At 40.3% G+C, this 1,892-nt stretch overlaps 1 protein-coding gene across 1 annotated transcript; it reads left to right on the forward strand.

Moving 5' to 3' along the window:
- Positions 1-375, forward strand: LOC131228149 (uncharacterized). Its single transcript, XM_058223981.1, has one exon. The coding sequence runs from the start codon at positions 1-3 to the stop codon at positions 373-375; it is 375 nt and encodes a 124-aa protein (XP_058079964.1).
- Positions 376-1,892: the final 1,517 nt, after the last annotated feature.

Consider the following 1,892-nt stretch of genomic DNA (forward strand, 5'->3'; position numbering starts at 1 on the left):
ATGACCGGAGCACAGAAGGCAGACGCCCACAAGCCCTTTTGGAAGACCCTCAGCAACGAGCGTGGAGAGAAGCGGTTTCCTTTCACCCTATATGAAGAAAACCAGTCAAAGTTCAAGGCGGTTTTGGGCCCAGGAGGCGGTTTTGGGGTTGGGTGTGGTGTGGGAATTGGGGTTGGGGTTGTAGGTGGGGCCGGGTACGGTGGTGGGCCGTGGAACCATCTCAACCTTGCGTTTGGTGTGGGTATGGGCTGTGGAATTGGGGTTGGGTTCGGTTATGGAAATGGGTTTGGGCTTGGGCTTGGGCTTAGTGATTTTGAGGCTCGGTTTCTCGGGAAGAGAAAGCGTGATTCCAAATGGATTGTAATTGATGTCTGATTGTTGGGGTTCTTGATTTTGAGTTTTTTTCTTTCTTTCTTTCTTTTAAATAAATGATATTTGATTGTTGGAATGTTTGATTTTCATTTGAATTTGGACTGAATTTATTGACAGAAGTGTATATTTTGTATGGGATTTATTCAATAAGTGTGGGTGGCTTTATAATCTAGACCGCTGATTTGTTGTGCTGCACTTTGGATATGCCACCCACAAAAATTCTACTCAATAGGACAATCTTAACCTTTCAATTTTGTGGCCACAAATAGATGGTTGAGAAGAGAGATGCAACAAAAATCCAACATGCCCGGAAGCAAGTTGCGGGTAACCCCTATTACATGGAGCCGCCTGGGTCCCACCATGATTTCCGTGTGACATCCACTCCATCTATCAGTTTAGCCAGATCATTTAAAGAAGTAAGCTAAAAAAAGCCTAGGCAAATAAAAAACTCAAGTAGCCACACTATAGGATCCAGTGGGGATTGAAAGCCTACCTTTGAAACCTTTTTGGGGCCCACAAGTTTTGAAATAGGATGGGTCGTAGGAAGGTTCCAATGGTAATCGTTTCCATCCCTATATATTTTCTGGTGGTGTGGTCCATTTGAATTTCACATCCTAAAATAATCTGGCGAAATTAATGAACGGAGTGGGCCGGACCCAGTCAGAATCAGATGGTCGCGTTGGGTTGGGCCTGACCTGAATGAATAATAAGCAGTGTGAATGGTCCATGCACCAATTTATATGAGATTTAAAAATAACTAGACATGTTTCAATATGTGGCCAACAATAAAATGATCAAGAAAGAAAATAAAGCAACGGTTCCCAATCTACCAGTAAAAGCCCAAACATATATTCTACATGTATAATCTTGTAAAGTGGGTGATTTGTGGTGCATGTGTCATCCTACAGTGAGTCCCACAGCATCAAAGGTTCCGATCACTTGACCACCATGCCCATGAATTGAAAGCCCAAACGCTACCTAGATTTGGGCCTGGCAATGGGCCAGTTCAGGACTGAATTTTGAACTAGGCCCTGTTCAAAATTTTAATTTTGGTGACCCCTAAACCGACCCATTGCCAGCCTTACCTAGATTAGGTCCAAAAGCTTATCTAAATTGGATTATTTACCATGTAGATGATAGGTGAAGCTGCAAGAGCCTGAATATGGAACCATCCGTCTTTTCCCCAAGTATATGTTGAACAAAATAAATTATTTTTAGTGTTACTGTAATTTTGAAACTGAATATATATACATTACTTAAGAGTAAGTAAATACATCTCTAACATATAAAATGCAGTTAATCATGTTGTGGTAGTATATGGATTGATTTGGATTAATATAAAATTATTAGTGTGAGTTATAAATTGGGCTTGCATATATCTAGGGTCCTAGCATGGATTGTTTTATCTTTCAAAATTAGAATATCATATTCATTTGATCCATGCCCATTAAATTGATTTTGGGAAACAAGATAGGATGAAGTATAGGAAAAACTAATGGATAAGATAGTACATGGATGAA

The sequence above is a fragment of the Magnolia sinica genome, chromosome 2 (assembly GCF_029962835.1).
Source record: "Magnolia sinica isolate HGM2019 chromosome 2, MsV1, whole genome shotgun sequence".
Classification (NCBI taxonomy): Eukaryota; Viridiplantae; Streptophyta; class Magnoliopsida; order Magnoliales; family Magnoliaceae; genus Magnolia; species Magnolia sinica.